The 20732-nt window shown below is 40.0% G+C and overlaps 1 protein-coding gene across 1 annotated transcript; it reads right to left on the bottom strand.

Moving 5' to 3' along the window:
• Positions 1-490: 490 nt before the first annotated feature.
• LOC115420077 (microtubule-associated proteins 1A/1B light chain 3A) lies at positions 491-12048 on the bottom strand. The gene is made up of 4 exons (XM_030135280.1): positions 11864-12048; positions 7773-7828; positions 7051-7157; positions 491-3527 (listed from the first exon to the last, which is right to left on the bottom strand). The coding sequence occupies exons 1-4, from the start codon at positions 11901-11903 to the stop codon at positions 3365-3367; spliced, it is 366 nt and encodes a 121-aa protein (XP_029991140.1). The 5' UTR covers positions 11904-12048; the 3' UTR covers positions 491-3364.
• Positions 12049-20732: the final 8684 nt, after the last annotated feature.

Below are 20732 nucleotides of genomic sequence, written 5' to 3'. Positions count from 1 at the left end.
ATTACAATTACACCACCAGTGGGCGCCGATGAAAATTAAAATAAACACTCAAAAACCTTTGAAACACTTCTAGAAACACGTAGATGGGCATTTATATTGATCTAGAGCAGTTTTTGATCAGATTTGAACATGGTCCAAAATTACTGTTTTCTGAGCACATACTATAGCCTTACCATTTGAACACCAGGGGGCGCCGATGAATGTTTCAATAAAGGCTCAATACACCTTGAAATACCTCCAGAAATGAATAGATATTTATATTAATTTAGAGCAGTTTTTAATCAGATTTGGACATGGCCCAAAATGACCCTTTTTGGAGCACATACTATAGCCTTACCATTTGAACACCAGGGGGCGCCGATGAATGTTTGAATAAAGGCACGAAACATCTTGAAACTCCTCTAGAAACACATAGGTGGGCATGTATATTGAACTCTCCATCGTTTCCTTAATGAGTTCAAAACACAGAGAAAAGACAGGAAACATTGACTAAAGGCAACTTTTTTTAATTGGCAAATGCTTGAAGGTTGTAGCAATGCGTCTATATACACCCCTCCAAACAGTGAGCATGTCAGAAAGCCTAAAGAAAAACAGTCTGTGGAATATACAGCTGATTATATGATCCTTTATACACACATGGGTGGGTTCAAACATACACTTAGAGTTTTTGGTATGGGAACACATCCAAAAGAGACAAAACCATCACTTCTACTGCGCAAAATCAATATACATTAATTTAAAAAAAAAAAAAAAAAAAAGTCAAAACATGCAAAGTTTGTAGTGCATGACAACCAGTTTATGTCTATAAAGTCTGATTAAACAAAGGCAGACGAATGTACAGAGCAGCAGCGCTGGACACCGACAGGAAGCAGATAAAAAAACAACACAGAACTCTTATATAGATACAGGAAGTCCTACAAAAATTCAACCCTTTTTTAATAGTTCTATTAATTTATGTGCAAAAGAAGCTCATTCGTTTTCCTACATTAAATACATTTTATTATTAGGTCTAACGTCTATGCTACCGTCACACACGTGGCAATCTTACAAAGCAACCTGTCCGACGGCTCCAGGGAGGAGACACGGGCCTCAAACTAGACCAACCGACGGCTCCAGGGAGGAGACACGGGCCTCAAACTAGACCAACCGACGGCTCCAGGGAGGAGACACGGGAAGCTCCAGGGAGGAGACACGGGCCTCAAACTAGACCAACCGACGGCTCCAGGGAGGAGACACGGGAAGCTCCAGGGAGGAGACACGGGCCTCAAACTAGACCAACCGACGGCTCCAGGGAGGAGACACGGGAAGCTCCACGGAGGAGACACGGGCCTCAAACTAGACCAACCGACGGCTCCAGGGAGGAGATGCAGACGACAGCCCCAGGGAGGAGACGCACGCGGGCATCACAGTGGACCAACCGACGGCTCCAGGGAGGAGGCGCGGGCCTCAAACTAGACCAACCGACAGCTCCAGGAGGAGACACAGATGACGGCTCCAGGGAGGAGACGCGGGCGGCTCCAGGGAGGAGACACGGGCCTCACAGTGGACCAACCAACGGCTCCGGGAGGAGACGCGGGTGGCTCCAGGGAGGAGACGCGGACCTCACAGTGAATCAAGCATCTGAAAGCATGGCCTGGGGTCAGCTCAGCACCAACGCCTCAGGAGGGTTCTAGTACCTCCTGCAGGATCCTGGTACCTCCTGCAGGATTCTGGTACCTCCTGCAGGATTCTGGAACCTCCTGCAGGATTCTGGAACCTCCTGCAGGATTCTGGAACCTCCTGCAGGATTCTGGTACCTCCTGCAGGATTCTGGAACCTCCTGCAGGATTCTGGTACCTCCTGCAGGATTCTGGTACCTCCTGCAGGCTGCGTCAGCTCCAGACGCACACATGAGCTCAGTCTGTCTGTCTGTCCGTCTGTACCTGCAGAAACCAAACAAAAGCATCCCGTCCTGTCAGCTGTTCTGTGGAGACGCCGCCCCCTCCTGCGCTGTCGTTCATCAGTTTCGGTTTGAGCTACAGACGACTGCGAACATCTATAGGTTCTGGTATTTGACGCCCAGATAGAAAACACTGAATCCATCTGAAACTGCCTTCTGTCAAACCAAGCGTACAAAAAGAAAGAAAGCGTTGAGTTTGTCCTCTGTGTCGGAAGAGTGGAGTTGGATCTACTGACCACATCTACTGACCTTTAGATCTACTGACCTTTAGATCTACTGACCAGGCCTTTAGATCTACTGGCCAGAGGCTGATGTTCAATGGTCGCATGTGCAGGAAAAACTAACCGGTGAATATTTGTGCTTCTGAGCCAAAAACACACCAACTGCCCGAGCAACTGTCGCAGTACGTGTGTCTGGATGCGATAATGCGAACTTCCCTTCTGCGACTGCGTGGTTCGTAGATGACAGGAGCTTTACAGGGGAGTGAGTGAAGTAGTGTGGAGCACAGACCGGTGTTAACTCATATATATATATATATATATATATATATATATATACACGATACGCAGCGTTAGCGAGCAGCACTGCGCTCAGGTGCGTTCGATGTGTAGTGTGAAGGGACTAATATTGCACGTGGAAAATTACCGTCAACGCTCCGAAATCTGAGGGTTATGGTAATTTTTTTGGAGCCCGATTGTCAGCGACTGGGTGGGCAGGAGCAGGTGGGCGGGGCTGACGGTACAGGTATGATTTAAACAAACACACAAGTTGAACACCAACTAAACTACAGCCAATATCTCAAATAAAAGGCGATAATTAAAAAAAAAATAAAATAAAAAGGTCAAATTATAATCACTACCAGTGGGTTTTGTTCAACAGTCATTGTAATAATGGGAAAAGGAATCTGAACTAGTGGAGTTAAAGTGGTGGACTGCACAAGCAACGACTTCTATGTCTGTCCTGACGTCTGAAGGTCCAAAGGTCAGCCGACAGCGCTGGAGTTGGACGGTCCGGCTGGAGTCGGAGCGTCCAGCCCAAACCCACTGAAGGACAGAAGTGTGCAGTCTGTGTGCAACCGAACCAAACAGAAAAACTAAAGCAGGAACACTCAGACATCACAGCTCTGACTCCGCCCTCTGGCCTCAGACGCTAGCGTTGAACTTACTGACCAACATGAAGTTTACGTTTACGGGGGCTGGGGGGGTGTTTGTCCCACACCAGACTGACGGGGGGTGGGGGTGCTACCTGGGCCTGCAAAGCAACACAGTGGACAGGACCACAGACACCGGTGCTTTCTGATTGGTTCTTGCACCGTGCACCTCCATTTCCCCCTTCCAGCGCCCCCACCCCCCCACGCCGCATCCAAAGGTTACCACCGGTCCTCCCTCCCCCCTCCCTTTCCCTCCCCCTCCCCCCTTTCCCTCCCTAGCAGCCAAAGGTTTCTTGGGAGGCGTAGACCATGTAGAGGAAGCCGTCCTCGTCCCTCTCCTGCTCGTAGATCTCAGAGATGGGGGTGGACACCGACACCATGCTGTGCTGGTTGACCAGCAGGAAGAAGGCCTGGGTGGGGTTGAGCTGAAGCCGACGCCTGGGGGGGGAATGGGTGAATGGAGTTTATGGTGAGTGTCATTTTTAACACCTAATCAGGCAAAAATAAACCCCAAATTGAAAACGGTCATGTCTGAATTTACACAAAAATTAATAGCATTTTGGAAATGTTTTTTTTTTTTTACCTTGATTTTTTATTAGTAATCTTTCCTTTTTTTTTTTTTTTTTACACAAAAAGACATAATAACAAAGCAAGCAACATTCGACAAATAAGTATTTGTTACTATTCAAAACAAAGTTAACAATTGGCACTAGGGATGTACGATTACCAGTGTAACGATAAACGGTGGTAAAACTGCAGACTGTTAGTATTACCGTTTAAATTGTAATTCTCATGATAACTGTGTTTGATTACCGCACTTTTCCAGAGAAAACACCTATGTAAAGATTTGCTTTTATGTCAAATATTTGAGTGTAGTTTTAATTTATTACAATTTTAATTTTCTATACCTAATATTTGGAACCAATATTCACTTTTAAAGTCTTTGAAAAGGTTTGTTCAGCATCTGTGTGTTATTTATGCAATAAATTATATACATTTTTCAAATTGGATTTTATATATTTTTTTGTGTTTTTTGTCCTTTTATGTTTTTATAGTAGGTTAAAGTGAAAAAATAATAGACAGATGAAATAGATGAAGTTGTGCTGAAAAAACAGATCCCAAACATGGGTATAGTAAACATTTGTTTATATAGTATATAAAGGCAAAATCAAAAGGACTGAAAAACAGACAGAATAGACTCAGACCACTAAGGGTTAATATTTGAATGTTTCTGCAACAGAAGGGACATTGTGCCTATTTTTTTTTTCCAAAATACAACTTGGTTAAATTATTTCAGTGTGTATCAGTACTTTTTCAACATTTTGAGCACAATTTCAACAATACCGCGATAATAATGATTCAATTCAATTCAGTTTTATTTGTACAGCCCAATATCACAACAAGGTTATCTCAAAGGGCTTTACAGAGTCAGTTGGATGTAAATATCAACAGTCAAATAAACAGCAAGAAAATGAGTAATGTCCAGGGCATCCCCCGTCCTTAGACCCTCCTTCTCGGCATAATGATAACTGTGATAATTTTGGTCACAATAACCGTGATATGAAATTTTCATATCGTTACATCCCTAATTGGCACCTGGATGTAGTATCAATAAAGCTATGCAAATTAATCAAATCTGAGCAGCAGTTCTCTTTTTGTGACAGTATCCACATTAATTGTCTATAAAAAAAAGCAACCCATTTTTTCCACCTTCTCATGTAGAGCTCTGCTTGCAGCCTCAACAGAAGTGTAAATCTATCCACTATGTTCATCCAGTCCTCTAACAGCGGTGGCTCAAGCCAAAGCCATCTTCTAGTGATTGCTTTCTTTGCTGCAGCACCAAAAATCTTCAGGAGGTACCTGTCATTCACTGTCGAATCGTTGGGAAAATCTCCCAGTAGAAGTGAAAATTTTGTAAATTTTTTTTAACATACATCTTCATTCAATTTTTAACACATGACATATCTTTTTTGACATATTATAAAACTACTTTTCAAACCTCATTATAAGACACAGTTTTCCTGCATCAGTAAAATTGTACCACTGATTTAGGGCTGATGTTTTCATCCATTTGCTTTTATCTTCCTCAGGCCCAGCTATGGGTTTTCTGTCCACATTTGTGGACAAGAGTTTCACAACTTTAGACCAAAAAAAAAAAAAAAAAAAGAAAAAGAAAACTGTCCACCACAAAGGACATTCCAGCAAAATTTTTAAAAGTGCATTGAAAAAACTGTTGTATCATGATGTTTCCAATGTAGGCACTGATTTAACAAAAAACAAAAAAAAGCTGGGACTTTGTTGACATTTCCTGGGTCTGAGGAGGTTAAACTATTTGACCCTCAGTCTGTCAGATACACTCATACTAGTCCAGGTCCTCCAGGTATGTAACACTACCAGCATATGTAGACTCATCTACTGCTCCAAATATACACACACATACCACACATAGGCCTCACAGACACCGTCCACTCTGCTTCATCTCTCTGTTTACAACCACTAGGTCTAAGAAAATAAAGAGGAGCTGGAGATTAATTAAAGGCGGCCTTACACTGTGCGAGTTTAGAGGCGATTTCTCACTCGTGCGACTATTTCTGGGATCGGGCCCGATGTGCCTCTAATCGTGTGTCGTGCTTGGTGCAGTGTACATGGGGTAAAGAGAAGCGATTAGCACCTCACGACCACCTCACGACCAGCAATCGTGTGTTCGCAAGGAAAACGGAGCTGTTTGAAATCCTGCTCGCTCCTCGTGAGTGTATCGTACTGTCAAAGCAGTGCCACGAACCGATGGGCCTCAAATTCTCACACTGTGCATGCGCCAACACAGACGCGTACAGTAGCGTACAAGCTGACAGTAGCTGGCTGTTGTCCTAGTGCAGTTTAGCTTTTGCAGCTTACCTCTAGTTCCCACTGTAGGATTGACAGCCCATACTGTCCACGTCTGGCAAACTAATTCCTGCACCAAACAAGTCACCGTCTTTTCTTCTTTTTTGATTCCCGGCAGATAATGGCACATATTTCCAAAGCGGCTCGTTGGTTTTTGTTTAGCACTACCATTTCGTGGCTCACGCCAATACACAATCATCTATGCACTTTTACGGATTCCTTGGTATTTTAACGTTGTATTTCCGGATACAACACTCAAACGTGTCGTGCGTCCTGTGGTGTATGGTCCTACAGTGTGAGCAGTCAGGTCGCATACGAGCATCGGTCCATGCAGTGTGAGAACAGGAATCGTGAGCCTGACTGTACGACTGAGTCGCACAGTTTGAGATGGAGCTGCGTGCAACGATCGAAATAATCGCACAGTGTATGGCCGCCTTAAGGAGAGATAAATGATCAAAGACTCCTCTCACCCCAGCAACCACTTGTTTGAACTGTTGCCCTCAGGCCAGCGCTACAGGTCACATAAAACCCGGACAAACAGACTGAGGGACAGCTTCTTCCAAAAAGCCATCACCACAATAAACAACCAAACAAAATATCATTACAACACCCGAAAGGACACTGTTAGTCCACTGTAGTAATATTAACCTCACCATACCCTGTAATGTGTGTAATACCTGTTTAATGTTTACAGCCTTCTAAATTATTTTATCTTTTCACTCTATTTATCCGACAGTATTTAAATTCCCATGTCATTTGCACTATTCCTTTTCCATTTGCACTACTGTCAGAATATTTGCACTACCAAATCTACAAATCCTTTTTTTACTTTATTTTTCCTGTTGTAAATAGTGTGCCTTCTATTGTCTTTTGTCATGCCTTGTAATTTCTGCACCAAGTTAGAGAGCTCGACCTCGATTTCGTTGTACAATGACAAAAAAGAGATTCTGATTCTGAAGGAGCTGTGATGGTGTTTTGTATTTAGAGAACATCCATTGAAGCTCAGTGAGACCCTTCTACGCTGAGGACAGACTCCATAATCAGGAAAGTGTGTGTTTAACAGTGTGTGTGTGTTTACCTGATGATCTTGACCAGCTCGCTCATGTTGACGTGGTCCGGTACCAGGAACTTGGTCTTGTCCAGAACAGGCAGCTGCTTCTCTCCCTTATACCGTTCAATGATCACCTACAGCAGGAACAAAGCTCTGTCAGCGCACGTCTATCCACTGCTTAACCTTCACATACACAATAGAAATGCGGCAATAGAGGAATTAGTAAAGCGTCTTTAGTTTCACTTTCACTGTGACCCCACCCCCTGAAACTGGGCCCAGCATCATCTGTTCTTATTATTGGTCCATACTGTATATGTTCTATTTCCTGTGCAGATGGAAATATAAAAGACAGTTAATGCAAACACACCTGTTTCTACTCTTTTATTCCTTCACCCAATGAGAACTGATAAGGAATCGGATCGATAAGCAAAATCAATAATGGAATCGCAATCGTTAAATTCTTATCGATTCCCATCCCTAATTACAGCTGATAAAACCATCTTATTTGACACTAAAGGTGATCCTCATATACTGTACTGACCCCCTTCATGTACAGATCCATACCACTACAACACACTGGACCACCTGATGCATATGTAGCTTTACCTGTTAATATTCAACTGTCCAAATTAAATTTTACAACAATTTATCTCCAACTACTTCCCAGTTGTGCTGCACTATCTTCTACTTCCTGTTTGTTCTGAACCTGGAGTCCAAGTATGTTGAAATCAGAGTTCAAAGGAGCTTACAGGGATCTTGTTTGGGTGCTGCTCACGGATCTGCTGGACCTCTTTGCACCGGTCAGCTGTGGACACAAAACACAAGGTCAGCACACACAACAGACCGGCACACAATCTGTAACAGACAACCTGTTATACAGCACTGATACCTAAACTATCAGTTCAACCATACAGTATATTATTATTAGGGCTGTAAGAAAATATCAGTTCAGCAATATATCATGATTTTTCATTTCACAATACTGTATCAATATTAAAATGCATTGTATCGATATTTTTAGATATTTATTCAAATGCAGATATTGTGGAGGTTCATTTTAGTTTTGTTTTTCTTTTTTGTTTATATTTTATTTATTCTTATTTCACACTCTTTTATTCAATAAATTTCGCTCCTTTGTTGGGATTGAACTCAAATCCTGTTCTGATGTTCGCTGTGAACTAATAGAATCTGAACATTTGAACAGGATCTGAAACTGGAATGTCTGTAAAACAGAATTTCAGTTTGTACACAGTTTGAACATTTGGTGATAGAACGTTAGATCCTGTTGGGATCAAATACAAATGTGTTTAGGATTTGTGCAGATTTCTGCTGTAATTCAATTCTTCCAGGAAATAATCTTTTAAAAAAAACAAACAATTGCCTTTTTAACAGTATCATGATATATCGTATCATGATCCTAGTACTGTGATATGTATCACATCACCAGATTTTTGCCGATACACAGCCCTAATTATCATAATTATTATTATTGTATTATTGTGAATATAGACACCCCCCCCCCCCCATGCAGACTCTGCCATTTTACTCTTTGGTGCTGGGATGTGGTTTGTGGTAATAAATTGACAGGAAGTGACACGCTGCACATCAGGCGTGAAAACAAACCCACTGGTCCAAACAGCAGCAGTGCAGTACCGGGTCCAGATCTGGGACTGCAGATCCAAACATGGACCCATTAAATCAGTGTTTTTCAACCTTGGGGTCACCTGAAATTTCTAATAATCGATTAAAAAAAATTAATAATAAATTAGTAATTTTTTTTTTTTTTAATGATTCAATATATTTTCATTATAATTCAAACTCCACACATTTTTCCTACTAAAAATCCAGTTCAAATAAATGCAGGATATAATACCTGAGAGGGCATATCTTTATTGACCTGACCATGTGACCACTTGCGTTACTACGCTTCAACCTGCCCGGACACAGTCACAGTCAAAAAAAACAAAACAAAACAGACTGAACAGAGAATGGAAAGATTTCTTCGCCCGCCTGGCCCCGCTAAGACATCTCAAAGACAAAGATGTCTCTGTTTTGAATGTCTGCGGTCGCCAGAAATTTGCGATGTTAAAATATGGTCACGAGCCAAAAAAGGTTGGAAACCACTGCATTAAATACTGGAACACACTGAGGGATAATCAGCTGTTCTGAGCTTTAGGGGATTTAACAACTACATATAATACATATGCACAATAAGAACTGTTACATTTATTATAGATTTAAGTATTATTATTTATTACATATCTATTTAATAACATTAGCGGTTGGTGTTCTTTATATTCTGATTAATTTACTTTACAAAACCCAAGTCAAACACATGTATTCTGGGCCTAACATGGACAAAAATCACATATTGTGTTATTTTGCATAGACTTTGTTGTATCTGTGCTGTTTCCTTTTGTCCAGTACTTGTGCTAGTTTTACCACCTCTACAGCACAAACTGTTCTAAGGTTAAGAACCAGCCGTTTCAGAAACATCTCAGCTGTTTTCCAAACACTGCTAGGGTTCAAAGCTCAAATGGCACCGAGTAGAAACGGTCAAATGTGAATGGTGCTTTTGTTTAGGCCTAGGACGTTGTCTTTAGGCCGTTATGTGGAATCTGCTAATACCAGCCTGGTTAAACATAAAGGTAGTGAAAAATGTGAATTATAGAGGAACTGGAAAAGCATTCACAGTCACACAGACGGGGGTGAACATGTGTTTCTATTCTATTCTGTTTCAGTGAAATGAGAAGAATAGAAATATTAAACTTGTTTCTGATTGTCCATCTATGGAAACAGGATTTGCTTCATATTGGGACCAAATACATTTACATTTATGCATTTGGATTAAAAATTAAACTCTCTCTCGCTACTTAATTTATAAAGCACTTTAAAACAGCCCCCGTGGACTAAAGTGCTGTACAAAGGAATAAATACAAACCAAAATAAAAGAATAAAATACAATAGATTAAGGATTTAAAACAGCTGTACAATTAAAATAATAATAATAATAATAATAATAATAATAATAATAATAATAATAATAATAATAAACCAATACCAAATAAAACCACAGAATAAACACAAACAGGCACTAGTGTAGCTCCTCCTATGTCACAAGTGTGTAAACCTCTGTACATACCTGAGAGTCTGGTTAGGGTTAGTGAATTAAGCCAAAAAATCTTCAATTAAGTAAAAAAAATTCTTGAATTAAGCAAAAAAAAAAATCTTGAATTAAAAATTTCAATTTTTTTCTTTGTCTTAGTGCAAAAAATAACATTAAGCCATGAAAATATTTACAGTTACAAACTATCCTGTAACAACAAAATATAAATAACCTGAAAATGTCTAAAGAAAATTCAGCACAATTTTAACTATTTTCTGCCTCTTCCTCAGTGTTTAGTGTCTTTGTAGATCTGATCCATAATGCACATGGACAAATGAGAAGTGGAGGCAGAAGATTGGTAAAACTGTACTTATTTTTCTTAAGAAATTTCAGTTATTTCAGGTTATTCACATCTTTTTTTGTATGATAAGTTTATAAAAGTAAGTATTTTCATAATTGAATGGGTTATTTTTCCCTATAACAAAGACAAAAATTTGGAGTTGTCATTATTTATAGGTTATTATGTTATTATTTTACTGGTCCGGCGCACTTTAGATCAAATTGGCCTGAAAGAACATGAGTTTGAGAGCCCTGATATAGACAAACCTGCCTTGCCTACATATTTACTTCAAGTTTTTACAGACTTCTAAACTACTTATCTTGCCAGCCTTTGGTCCCATATTCATTATTTTTGACTACACTAACATATAATTCCACTTGAACACTGTCCACTGTGGCCCTGGTGTCTTATGGGTACATACATGAACCTACAGTGACGGATGATACTATCAATAAACAGTGGGGAACCATGGAACAAACCAGGGTTAACTATGAACTATAACCTAACCTACCTCAGACAGTCCCTTCAGTACTAATAACTACCCAAAGCTAGCTGCTACCTGAGCTCAGTGGGTGTTTTTCTGTGTCCACATTTCTCAGTATGGACAGATTATGCAATGGACAGACTCTGGGCTCCTCCCTATCCAGCATTAGGGATCAAATTACAACAGAATTCACTCAACACGTGGACTGGGATAGTGTGTCAGCACATGTTGTTTTCCTTTGGACAAACAGGAGGTTTGAACTTGTTTTATGTCCTGCTTAGCTCATCCTGTGCGCTGTTCGTGCTAATAAGGCCATGCTAGCTGTACGGACGGCTAAGCTAATGTGACAGTGGCCCAGATGGCCTTTAAACATGAACACTACAGCAACAATAAGATACATGTTTTCTGTCCGGAGACACACTCATCTGGTTCTGACTATGCAAATATTTTCACCCTTGATTTGCGTGAAAGCTAAGAAATAATAATGTGACTTTACGTCTGACCCACTGTTAGCAACTCACTTTAGCTATTAATGTGTTTGTAAACCTGCCGTTAAACACTGAATACCGCATTCAGACTAACTATCTATACAAATAAAACTGTAAACCCGTAGAAGTACAGCTGTAAACAGAGTATCCGGAGGCCCAGGGGCAGCTAACAGCTTTAGCCCTGTTTCCAGCCTGTTAGCTAACAGCTCTAGCCCTGTTTCCAGCCTGTTAGCTAACAGCTCTAGCCCTGTTTCCAGCCTGTTAGCTAACAGCTCTAGCCCTGTTTCCAGCCTGTTAGCTAACAGCTCTAGCCCTGTTTCCAGCCTGTTAGCTAACAGCTCTAGCCCTGTTTCCAGCCTGTTAGCTAACAGCTCTAGCCCTGTTTCCAGCCTGTTAGCTCCACCACAGCCGGGGTTTCTTACCAAATGTCCTCCTTTGTTTGAAGGGTCTGTCGGACGGCATCGCGGTCGGTTTTATAACACACTTACAACCTCACGAATAAACAGTGCACCGGCCTAAAACAGGGTAAATGTCAGACACTTGCTGAGTTTTCTGTGTTCGTGTCGTCGTCTCTGTGTCAGTCTGAAGCCAAAACAACCTCAGACAAACAAAGCAAGTCAACTGAGGCGGTGACGTCACTGTCTGCATTTAAAGGGACACGCACCACCTTCACATGTCCGATGTTTACACAGTGAAGAGGATTAAGGAAAACACTGGAAAAACAAACCAATAAATAAACAAGGTCCAAAATAATAATAATAATAATAATAATAATAATAATTATTATTATTATTATTATTTTACAAAGTCAGAATTCTGAGGGAAAACAGTCAGAACTGATATTTTGTCTTCCTTCCAGTGTTCCTTCTGCTGTATGCAGGAGTCCAGCAGTCTGACATGTTTCAGACTGAGCTCATGAACTCACATTGGATGTCACAGCTGTTCTTATGGCCTTTGGTGGGCTATACGTACACATTTTCATCCTTTCCTGTTTCATTCAATGTCATTTGATCGCGTGGCAATGTATGCCAAGATCTGTGGTTTCCATATTCATAACCACTAACCTTAACCCTAACCCTAAGGCCTAGGACCTGTAGCCCTAAACCTAAGCCTAGGGCTTTATGCAAGTAATTATTAATAATTTAATTGGATTTAAGACATAATTTATGCAATAAAAACAGGATTAAAACATAAGGAACAGAACTGCAGGCATATGTTTCTTTCAGGGCCATAATTCTGGTGGCACCAATTAGGAGCCCCATGCTCTGGCCCCCAGTCCAGGCCATGTGCATGAGCCTGCTTTAGCCTTTCAGGACGGGACTGCTGACCTGTTTACATCAGTAACTGTGCACCTGTGTGGTCTTGAGGAGACCACTCTTCTGCTCACATTCCACCTGTTGAAGGGAAATGAATCCCAAACGCGTCGTGGCGTGAGCCTGAAGACCAAACAGGAGCCCCATGCTCTGGCCCCCAGGCCAGGCCAGTAGCATCCAGGTGAGCCTGAAGACCCCACATGTAAGTATATTACTAATGGGAGCTTTAGTCTGTCCTGTTTGAACATTTAGCCCTTTTTAGGGGGTTTGTGTTTGAGGGTGAGACATGGGGGCACTGGTGTCTGGATGGTCTGTGATGGTGGCATGGAGACTGCATGGTCCCCCTCTGGGGGGGGGGGGGCAATCCCCTAACCCTAAACCTATCTCTAATCCTAAAAACAAAAAGGAAGGGAAACAGATAACTGTGTTTTTTTTCCCTTCAAATGTACATAAACAAGTTTGAAAATCTAACATTCACTCACCTTTTGCTCATCGGAGAAAAAAGTCAGAATTCTGACTTCAATCTCAAAATTAATTTTCTCAGAATAATATATATATATATATATATATATATATATATATATATATGTGTATATATATATGTAGGACCTTAATTTTATTATTTTTTTCAAATAAATGATGGTAGGAGTATAGCCTTAACCCTTTGAACCGTTCGAACCCATCCTGGGGTCAGCAGTGGCTCACATGCTTTTGTTGTGTGGAATTCTCAGACTCTCAGCTGACTGCTGTTACTGCATGACCTGTTCAGTCAGACTGGACTGTAGGCTTTTACAGTGTTTCTGAATTTTGCAGTTAAATAGGTGAGGATTTTCTGTCATCGCTGCTCACCGCTGGCATATCTGTGGATGAAGTTATTTTCAGTTTCTCTTCACTTTTCTGACAAATCACCTAAAAGCCAACAGTTTAAAGACAGAGCTCTGGAGTCTGTTTGGAATGCACATGTCTACGTGCACACCCACATACACACAGCTGGTTCAAGTCTTTGACAGGTGTGTGCAGTTGAACCAGTGGAAGGACTAAGTGCACATCCTGTATGTCCTCCTCCTCCAGTCCTGCCCCCCTGTGGTCAGTCTACAGTTTGGTTTCACTTCAGTCCTCCAAACGTCTGAGCTGCGTCACCATGAACGTCTCCTGTTTTTTAAATTCCTACTGGATGACATGTGATCACATGACCAGGAAGAGCAGCAGATCCTTCACTGTTTGTTCAGAACTTTTAAATAACATTCTTTAGAGCGACTTCATGGGGTTTTCTATTGTTTTTTTTTTTCTTTTGTTTATTGTCCTTGGATGTTTTTACTGTAATACTTGTTGATCTGTTAGTTCAGTTTTTACACCCTGAGGTAAACTAACACTGTGGACAAACACTTACACACATTTAACATTTGATACTTCAGCAAAAACGTCTGAACAAAAAAATACCTCCAGACTGGGAGGATTAAATTTGTGTAGGGAAGAGTTTGAGGGAGGAATTCCTTGAACTCCAAACATCAGCCTGGTATTGCACTATTTCCAGGATTGGTGTCCATAACTTGTGGAAGAAATGAAACACTCACAGTTATAGTGATATGAATGTGAGTGAAGTATTTAGTGTATGTCGTTAGTCAGGCTCACTGTGTTGCACATGTTGGAGTTAATCCACAAATACAGCTTTACAAACACAGGCTTTACAGATACTTAGGTCTGACTGCTGATGTGTTCTAATCATCCAGTCAAATTATATTAACTAGAAGCACTCAGAGAGTGCAGATCTCTGCTAAGGCAGATTAGTGCCCCCCACCCCCTAGATCACCACCAAAATTTAATCATTTGTTCTTTGTGTCAGTATCAACATTTACTGAAAATTTATCCAAATCCGTCGATAACTTTTTGACTTATCTTGCACAGACAGACAAACAGACAACCCAACGCCAGCAAAAGCAGAACCTCCTTGGTGGAGGTAATTATCACTGACTCATGGTTTTACATTTAATATTAGGCTGTTTAGGAATTCACTAATTCAACAAGAAAACAATAATGACATACATAAAATACATAAAATATACACATACATAAAATAAAGCCCAGTAACTGTCATTTTTAAATTCCTTTAATGTGTCATAGTATTTGCTGTGTGTGTCTGTTTTTCTTTTAATGTATTTTCAGGGGACAGTGTAAATGCCACCACCCCCCCCACCCCTCCCAGGAATTATTCAGTCCACATTTAGGAAGAAAGAAAACAATATATTGATAACTAGCGCAGCTTTGAGCGAGCAGTGCACCATTTTTATATCTGTTCTTTTGGAAAATTAACTGTGTAAATCAGTTATATTTGTGTGTGTGTGTGTGTGTGTGTGTGTGTCCAGGCTTGTCATGACACACTTATTACACACATATTGTATTTGGTATACATATATATGTATATGTTATATATATATATATATATATATATATCAATATATATATATATATATATATATATATATATATATATATATATGTATATATATATATATATATATATATGTATATATATATATATATATATATATATATATATATATGTATATATATATATATATATATATATGTATATATATATATATATATATATATATATGTATGTATGTATGTATGTATGTATGTATGTATGTATGTATGTATACAGGGTGGGGAAGCCAAATGTACACTGAACATTTAGTTGTTTTTTCTCAGCAGACACTACGTCAGTTGTTTTGAACCCAAACATATACTGATGTCATAATCATACCTAACACTATTATCCATACCTTTTCACAAACTTTTGCCCATATGAGTAATCAGGAAAGCAAACGTCAAAGAGTGTGTGATTTGCTGAATGCACTCGTCACACCAAAGGAGATTTCAAAAATAGTTGGAGTGTCCATAAAGACTGTTTATAATGGAAAGAAGAGAATGACTATGAGCAAAACTATTACCAGAAAGTCTGGAAGATACTATTAAAGAAGAATGGGAGAAGTTGTCACCCCAATATTTGAGGAACACTTATGCAAGTTTCAGGAAGCGTGTGAAGGCAGTTATTGAGAAAGAAGGAGGACACATAGAATAAAAACATTTTCTATTATGGACATTTTCTTGTGGCAAATAAATTCTCATGACTTTCAATAAACTAATTGGTCATACACTGTCTTTCAATCCCTGCCTCAAAATATTGTACATTTTACTTCCCCACACTGTATGTATATATATATGTATATGTATATATATATATATATATATATATATATATATATATATATATATACACACACACACACACAAATATCCAGCTGGTTCAAGTCTTTGACAGGTGTGTGCAGTTGAACCAGTGGAAGGACTAAGTGCACATCCTGTATGTCCTCCTCCTCCAGTCCTGCCCCCCTGTGGTCAGTCTACAGTTTGGTTTCACTTCAGTCCTCCAAACGTCTGAGCTGCGTCACCATGAACGTCTTCTGTTTTTTAAATTCCTACTGGATGACATGTGATCACATGACCAGGAAGAGCAGCAGATCCTTCACTGTTTGTTCAGAACTTTTAAATAACATTCTTTAGAGCGACTTCATGGGGTTTTCTATTGTTTTTTCTTTTCTTTTGTTTATTGTCCTTGGATGTTTTTACTGTAATACTTGTTGATCTGTTAGTTCAGTTTTTACACCCTGAGGTAAACTAACACTGTGGACAAACACTTACACACATCTGACTGCTTATGTATTAATAATACCCATACCCCCCTGTGCGGGGGGCGGAGGGTACAAATCCAAATTTTTGAAGGGAGGGAAGTGGAGACTGAAGTCTTTAATTTCTACACATCAGCCTGGTATTGCACTGTCACCAGGATTGGTGCCCAAGACATGTGGAAGATGTAACACTCTAGTATATGTGGTTATTAAAAATATATAAGAAACGAAGCAGTTGTGTATCATGTGTATGTTGTTAGTCAGGCTCACTCTGTGGCACATGTTGGAGTTAATCCACAAATACAGTTTTATAAAAAGAGGATTTACAGACATTTAGGGCTGACTACTGATGTATTCTACTTATCCAGTCAAATTACATTAATTATCACTGACTCATGGTTTTACATTTAATATTAGGCTGTTTAGGAATTCACTAATTCAACAAGAAAACAATACTAACATACATAAAATACAAAAAAATACATACATACATAAAAATAAAGCCCAGTAACTGTCGTTTTTAAATTCCTTAAATGTGTCATAGTATTTGCTGTGTGTGTCTGTTTTTCTTTTAATGTATTTTCAGGGGACAGTGTGAATGCCACCCCCCATCCCCCACTCCCAGGAATTATTCAGTCCACATTTAGGAAGAAAGAAAACAATATATTGATAATTAGTGCAGCTTTGAGCGAGCAGTGCACCATTTTTATATCTGTTCTTTTGGAAAATTAACTGTGTAAATCAGTTATATTTATGTGTGTGTGTGTGTGTGTGTGTGTCCAGGCTTGTCATGACACACTTATTACACACATATTGTATTTGGTGTTTCTCTGAAACTGGGTTTATTTCCTCCGCCAAGGAGGTTCTGTTTTTACCGGTGTTGGTCTGTCTGTCTGTCTGTCTGTCTGTCTGTCTATGCAAGATAACTCAAAAAGTTCTGGACAGATTTGGATGATAGTTTCAGTAAATGTTGATACTGGCACAAGGAACAAATGATTAAATTTTGGTGGTGATCCTGGGGGGGGGGGGGGGGGGGGTACGCTGATCTGCCATAGCAGAGGTCTGTGCTCTCTGAGTGCTTCTACTTTCAGTTTCTGTCACTGTTCCATCTGTTTAGACCCAATAGTTAAAGGTAAAAGTTAAATAGTTAAAGGTAGTAGACAGATTTACTCCAGGACGGACCTAATGATGACCTCAGACAAATGATCCATCCCATAATTATTGAATTTATAATCAACTATTGGGTGAAAAAATAGGACCCAAATATGGATATTAAATCTCCCTGGGTGTCAGTGCATGAGGCACTGAGCACTCGGCCCCCTCAAAACTGAATGGCAAATGTGTATGAAAGTGCATATATATACATATATATATATATATATATATATATATATATATATATATATATATATATATATATGTACACACCCACCCACATACACACAGCTGGTTCAAGTCTTTGACAGGTGTGTGCAGTTGAACCAGTGGAAGGACTAAGTGCACATCCTGTATGTCCTCCTCCTCCAGTCCTGCCCCCCTGTGGTCAGTCTACAGTTTGGTTTCACTTCAGTCCTCCAAACGTCTGAGCTGCGTCACCATGAACGTCTTCTGTTTTTTAAATTCCTACTGGATGACATGTGATCACATGACCAGGAAGAGCAGCAGATCCTTCACTGTTTGTTCAGAACTTTTAAATAACATTCTTTAGAGCGACTTCATGGGGTTTTCTATTGTTTTTTCTTTTGTTTATTGTCCTTGGATGTTTTTACTGTAATACTTGTTGATCTGTTAGTTCAGTTTTTACACCCTGAGGTAAACTAACACTGTGGACAAACACTTACACACATCTGAAGAACATACTTGTATGTATATAAATATATACATGTAAGTTAAATTTTACAAAATTGTAACTATGTAGTTGTTGTGCCTTTTCTAAAACTATATCATGAGTAATCAGTATTAATGAAAGACACCAAAAGACATGTCCCTATTCTCTCATTTATTATTCAACCATTTAATCATTCCATTTACACACAAGGTGTCATTAGTCAAATAAATACATACATATACAGTACAGTCAGTCAAGCCAAATGTTAAAAAAACACATTACACACAACAAACTACAAAACAAGACTGTGTTAGGAATAATAGAGACTGGAAGACCAATGCACTCAGAAGACTGGGAGGTGTTGACTGAATTTGAACAGTGAACAACACAAATATAAACAGAATGAATATAACAGAATAATAATATAATACTACAGAGCATTCTTTGGAAAAAATAAACACTGATGAAATAAAATCATAAAAGAAAAAAAGTACATGATATAATAGCAAGAATTAAAAAAAAAACATGACAGAGTCCATTCATCTCACAGCTGAACCGACAACATTTAGAAACAAATTACAAAAAAAGATGAAAACACACTGTCTGCTGTTTAGATATTAAAGATCAGAGGACACAATAAAGGGACGGACAGAGGACACAATAAAGGGATGGACAGAGGACACAATAAAAGGACGGACAGAGGAAACAAAGGGACGGACAGAGGACACAATAAAGGGACGGACAGAGGACACAATAAAAGGACGGACAGAGGACACAATAAAAGGACGGACAGAGGAAACAAAGGGACGGACAGAGGACACAATAAAAGGACGGACAGAGGAAACAAAGGGACAAACAGAGGACACAATAAAGGGACGGACAGAGGAAACAAAGGGACAGACAGAGGACACAATAAAGGGACGGACAGAGGAAACAAAGGGACAGACAGAGGACACAATAAAAGGATGGACAGAGGACACAATAAAGGGACGGACAGAGGACACAATAAAAGGATGGACAGAGGACACAATAAAGGGACGGACAGAGGACACAATAAAAGGACGGACAGAGGAAACAAAGGGACGGACAGAGGACACAATAAAAGGATGGACAGAGGACACAATAAAGGGACGGACAGAGGACACAATAAAGGGATGGACAGAGGACACAATAAAAGGACGGACAGAGGAAACAAAGGGACGGACAGAGGACACAATAAAAGGACGGACAGAGGACACAATAAAAGGACGGACAGAGGAAACAAAGGGACGGACAGAGGACACAATAAAAGGACGGACAGAGGACACAATAAAAGGACGGACAGAGGAAACAAAGGGACGGACAGAGGACACAATAAAAGGATGGACAGAGGACACAATAAAGGGACGGACAGAGGACACAATAAAAGGACGGACAGAGGACACAATAAAAGGACGGACAGAGGAAACAAAGGGACGGACAGAAGACACAATAAAAGGACGGACAGAGGACACAATAAAGGGACGGACAGAGGAAACAAAGGGACGGACAGAGGACACAATAAAAGGACGGACAGAGGACACAATAAAGGGACGGACAGAGGAAACAAAGGGACGGACAGAGGACACAATAAAAGGACGGACAGAGGACACAATAAAGGGACGGACAGAGGAAACAAAGGGACGGACAGAGGACACAATAAAAGGACGGACAGAGGACACAATAAAAGGACGGACACATCTGCAGAAGTGGTCTGCGTTTGTCCTGCCTCCTGTGGGTGGTGTCACCTGTAAATATACGAACACATGCACAAATACACACTCATTTACTTCCAAAGTATAAGTTTACTCAGACAAAACTGTAAATTACAAATGTCATTTCAACTGTTCTTTTTTAAATTACATTTCTATATCAAACAAATCCAGAAACTTCTATCTAGCAGTATTTGTGCACTTATTGTAATGTCACACCAATGTTCAGTTTGACAATAATCTCCTCTATACCGCATTCTCTTCTATGTCTTTGCACATGATTGGCCACACCCCCTTCTCAGGGAGCATGGGTATATCCCACCCCTTTTCAGGGGCAGTTCTACATCTGTGTTCTTCAGATGTGTGTAAGTGTTTGTCCACAGTGTTAGTTTACCTCAGGGTGTAAAAACTGAACTAACAGATCAACAAGTATTACAGTAAAAACATCCAAGGACAATAAACAAAAGAAAAGAAAAAACAATAGAAAACCCCATGAAGTCGCTCTAAAGAATGTTATTTAAAAGTTCTGAACAAACAGTGAAGGATCTGCTGCTCTTCCTGGTCATGTGATCACATGTCATCCAGTAGGAATTTAAAAAACAGAAGACGTTCATGGTGACGCAGCTCAGACGTTTGGAGGACTGAAGTGAAACCAAACTGTAGACTGACCACAGGGGGGCAGGACTGGAGGAGGAGGAGGAGAATTCACCTGCACAAACCTGTTCCAG

The sequence above is a fragment of the Sphaeramia orbicularis genome, chromosome 5 (assembly GCF_902148855.1).
Source record: "Sphaeramia orbicularis chromosome 5, fSphaOr1.1, whole genome shotgun sequence".
In the NCBI taxonomy this organism is placed as follows: domain Eukaryota; kingdom Metazoa; phylum Chordata; class Actinopteri; order Kurtiformes; family Apogonidae; genus Sphaeramia; species Sphaeramia orbicularis.
This window is presented reverse-complemented; position numbering and strand designations above follow the sequence as displayed.